The following is a 5,000-nucleotide window of genomic DNA, read 5'->3' on the forward strand; positions in this document are numbered from 1 at the left end:
ATTGTTCAGTAGCTACTTTATCTTGGTAAGGGTAGATGAGACTCTTTAGCTATGATAAGCAGCTCTTCTAGAAAAAGGACATTTCAAAATCAAACCGTTGTTCTCAAATCTTGGGTAGTGCCGTAGCCTCTGTCCTGGAGGTGTCATTGGATACTTTTCATATACAAATCCGTGAAGCCACTTGGACAGCGGACACACCTGCCGTGTAGGGCAGCAAGGACCCAATACTTTGTAGGTCACGCCAGGCAAGTGAGCTTTTTACCCTACACGTGGGTTGGCTACACTAATCCGGGAAGAGGGCAGATCCATGTATTAAACCTCTTTGGTCTAATATTGTCTTGGAGTAGAGTTCTTTTGCTTGAGGGTACACTCGGCCACATATTCTATCTTATTTCTCCTCTTGTTTTTTAAAGTTTTTATAGTATATATATAAATCATTTGTTTTGGTGTTGTTACTGTTTTTAATATATTTACTTTTAATTGTTAATTATATCTCCTGTAGTTTATTTCCTTTCCTCCCGGGGCTATTTTCACTGCTGGAGCTCTTGGGCTTATAGCCTGCTGCTTTTACAACTAGGGTTATAGCTTAGCAAGTAATAATAATAATAATAATAATAATAATAATAATAATAATAATAATAATAATAATAATAATAATAATAATAATGAAAGCATTCTGGAAAAATGGGAGAAACGGAGTGAATTATAACTCTACGGGGAATGCAATCATGTTTTCACTTATGATTGATTATGTCCCTTGTCTCATTTCAAATAAATCTAATGAGATTAGTATTTTCAAAGGGAAAGCCTCGTTTGTAATCAGATGGAATCTAAAAGCATCCTTGTGAACTATTCAGCACTTACCTTCCATTACGTCTTTTCACCTTAATGTTTTCTTTAGAAATAGACACTGGTCAGAAATCAGGGTGAAATGATACATTTATATACCAAAATAGTTATATTGTATAATGCCATAGTAATACAAAATACTCATTACAAAATGCATATATCTAAAAAAAACTACACTAAATTTAATCTAAACTATTGCAGCGAATTCCTGTTTGTATTAGAATAATATAAACATAATAATTGCTTGTCAATCTAGACACATGGTAGGATGGCCATTAGCTTGTGACACTTCTACTAATCCACGAGGGATTCCATAAGAAATTAAAGTGGACACTTCTAAGATATATCCAGGATACTTCCAGCTCCGTTTCATACTTGAGGGTTCCTTGTCTCTTGCTATTACCATTCACAGGTAACCTAAAGTCACTTTAGAATTGAAATGAAGGAATTTGCATCTGAATGATACTTGTATATATTCACGAGTTAATTCTAATCTTTTCCTTTATATTTCTATTGCAGGTTCGAATGTTCAACATTAATTTGGACTTATAGCTAAAACTTCTTAGTTTTACTCAAAATTATGAATTATAGGTCTAGTCGAAGCCTGCAATTGGGTTAAAGACATCTTCATCTTAATCAGGAATCTAATGTGATGGAATTTCGCCGAAGTTAAGATATCTGGAATGTAACAGTTAAGAGTCCAACGAAGTCACTGTATAAGTAAAATCAACCGTAGTCCGAATCCACCAGGTTGAAGGCATTTAATTGAGGTAGTACATCAAATCCCCTTTGACTCTTTCCAGTACCATTTCTAGGAGGTTCAAAGTATTTTTCTTAGGCTTCTTCGTTCTTGTTTTTGTAGGGCGACCGGTCAAAGGTTCGATAGAGATACTTTTTGTTGAGCAGATGTAGTGGCAGGACCACAGATAAAGACAGCATGAAAATGACCAACCCCATTGCCTGAGTGGGGGAGGGGAAAGTTTTAATTTGGTTTATTATACTCTGTGTGTTGAAGTATTTTTATTATCATTGAAAATGTTCTTTGTGAATGCTGGATTTTTTTTTTCAAAAGAATTATAACATTACTAGAACTAATAGTGCTACCAAAAGTAATTGAACCAGTAGGCCAGAAAGTAAAGTTATCTAAAACACTGGATTGAGTGAATATTTTTATGAGAAAAGTCACTGTGATGCGATACAAAAATAAGAATTTATTTCTCACTAGTAATATCTACGAGATTAATGTCTTTGGTCTTGTTTCTAGAAATAAATATAATATAACAGTCAATAAATAAAATAATAAACTTAGAAATTATTATAATCAATAGTAGGGCCTGTATTTCGTATTTAATACATTCACAACAGTAACTCAAAACCTTATTTGTTAAAATTAAGCTTTGCTTAGCATCACAAATTATTTATCCTTTTATGAAATAATTTATCTATATAAGAAGTATTATACATATGAAAGCTAAGAGAGAGAGAGAGAGAGAGAGAGAGAGAGAGAGAGAGAGAGAGAGAGAGAGAGAGAGAGAGAGAGAGAGAGACTTACCCAATAGTAATGAGTTTGTGACCACGTGAAATGAGGATATTGCAAAGTTGCCAAAACGGCTATCAGGGTCCCCTGGATCCCAATCAAGCGATTGAAATGATTAGCTGGAAATCTGAAAAGAAAATGATAATAATAAAGATAATAATTACAACTGTGTAAAAAAGCCACAGTAATATCTAAAACTTTTATTAATAAATTATTTTCATGTGTATGGGTATTTTGAATGTAAAATAAACTGTTCTCGATATTGTGAATGATTTTTACAACAACAGCAATAACACCAATAATAATACTAATGATAATTAAGCAATTTTAATTGATGATAGATAACAATAAATCCAGATTGGCACTAGAACTGTCGGTGAGTCATATACTAACCCATTCCACTACCTAAAACAAGTGAAACACTAACCCATCCTACTATATGGAACAAGTGAAACTCTAACAAATCCTACTATCTGAAACAAGTGTAACATTAACCCATTCCACTGTTTGAAACCTGTGGAACACCACCCGATCCCAGAATCTGAAACAAGTGAAACATTAACTCATCTTACTATCTGAAACAAGTGAAAAGCTAACTCATCCCACTATCTGAAACATGTGAAACACTCAGTCATCCCACTATCTGAAACAAGTGAAATACTAATTCATCCTACTATTTGAAACAAGTGGAACACTAACTCGTTCCACTATCTGAATCAAGGGAAACAGTAACCCATCCCACTAACTGAAACAAGTGAAATACTAATTCATCCTACTATCTGAAACAAGTGAAACCCTAACTCATTCCACTATCTGAATCAAGGGAAACACTAACCCATCCCACTAACTGAAACAAGTGAAATGCTAATTCATCCTACTATCTGAAACAAGTGAAACCCTAACTCATTCCACTATCTGAATCAAGGGAAACACTAACCCATCCCACTAACTGAAACAAGTGAAATACTAATTCATCCTACTATCTGAAACAAGTGAAACCCTAACTCATTCCACTATCTGAATCAAGGGAAACACTAACCCATCCCACTAACTGAAACAAGTGAAATGCTAATTCATCCTACTATCTGAAACAAGTGAAACCCTAACTCATTCCACTATCTGAATCAAGGGAAACAGTAACCCATCCCACTAACTGAAACAAGTGAAATACTAATTCATCCTACTATCTGAAACAAGTGAAACCCTAACTCATTCCACTATCTGAATCAAGGGAAACACTAACCCATCCCACTAACTGAAACAAGTGAAATGCTAATTCATCCTACTATCTGAAACAAGTGAAACCCTAACTCATTCCACTATCTGAATCAAGGGAAACACTAACCCATCCCACTAACTGAAACAAGTGAAATACTAATTCATCCTACTATCTGAAACAAGTGAAACCCTAACTCATTCCACTATCTGAATCAAGGGAAACACTAACTCATCCCACTAACTGAAACAAGTGAAATACTAATTCATCCTACTATCTGAAACAAGTGAAACCCTAACTCATTCCACTATCTGAATCAAGGAAAACACTAACCCATCCCACTAACTGAAACAAGTGAAATACTAATTCATCCTACTATCTGAAACAAGTGAAACCCTAACTCATTCCACTATCTGAATCAAGGAAAACACTAACCCATCCCACTAACTGAAACAAGTGAAATACTAATTCATCCTACTATCTGAAACAAGTGAAACCCTAACTCATTCCACTATCTGAATCAAGGGAAACACTAACCCATCCCACTAACTGAAACAAGTGAAATACTAATTCATCCTACTATCTGAAACAAGTGAAACCCTAACTCATTCCACTATCTGAATCGAGGAAAACACTAACCCATCCCACTAACTGAAACAAGTGAAATACTAATTCATCCTACTATCTGAAACAAGTGAAACCCTAACTCATTCCACTATCTGAATCGAGGAAAACACTAACCCATCCCACTAACTGAAACAAGTGAAATACTAATTCATCCTACTATCTGAAACAAGTGAAACCCTAACTCATTCCACTATGTGAAACGAGGGAAACAGTAACCCATCCCACTATCTGAAACAAGTGAAATACTAATTCATCCTTCTATCTGAAACAAGTGAAACACTAACTTATTCCACTATCTGAATCAAGTGAAACAGTAACCCATCCCACTATCTGAAACAAGTGAAATACTAATTCATCCTACTATCTGAAAGAAGTGAAACACTAACTTATTCCACTATCTGAATTAAGTGGAACACTAACCCACCCCATTATCTGAAACAAGTGAGGCACTAACACATCCCATTATCTGAAACAAGTGAAGCACTAACACATCCCATTATCTGAAACAAGTGAAATACTAAGCCATCCCACTGTCTGAAATAAGTGAAAAACAAGTAAAACACTAACCCATCCCAGTTATGACACAAGTGAAAAACTATACCATCCTACTATCTGAAATAAGTGAAACACTAACCAATCCCACTATTTGTAACAAGTGAAACAATAACCTATCCCGCTATTTATAAAAAGTGAAACACTAACCAATCCTACTATTTGAAACAAGGGAAACACTAAACCATCCCACTCTCTGAAACAAGTGAAACACTAACC

The 5,000-nt window shown here is 34.8% G+C and overlaps 1 protein-coding gene across 1 annotated transcript in view; it reads right to left on the reverse strand.

The window, feature by feature from the left end:
- Positions 1–961: 961 nt before the first annotated feature.
- The window catches only part of LOC137649755 (equilibrative nucleobase transporter 1-like), a 26,123-nt gene continuing 22,084 nt past the window's right edge, over positions 962–5,000 (reverse strand). The window contains exons 9-10 of the mRNA XM_068382700.1: positions 2,402–2,513; positions 962–1,809 (exon numbers count right to left, since the gene is read on the reverse strand). Coding sequence (XP_068238801.1) covers positions 1,684–1,809; positions 2,402–2,513 — 238 coding nt within the window. The 3' untranslated portion in view covers positions 962–1,683. The remainder of the gene's footprint in view (positions 1,810–2,401; positions 2,514–5,000) is intronic.

This window comes from Palaemon carinicauda, chromosome 11, assembly GCF_036898095.1.
Source record: "Palaemon carinicauda isolate YSFRI2023 chromosome 11, ASM3689809v2, whole genome shotgun sequence".
In the NCBI taxonomy this organism is placed as follows: domain Eukaryota; kingdom Metazoa; phylum Arthropoda; class Malacostraca; order Decapoda; family Palaemonidae; genus Palaemon; species Palaemon carinicauda.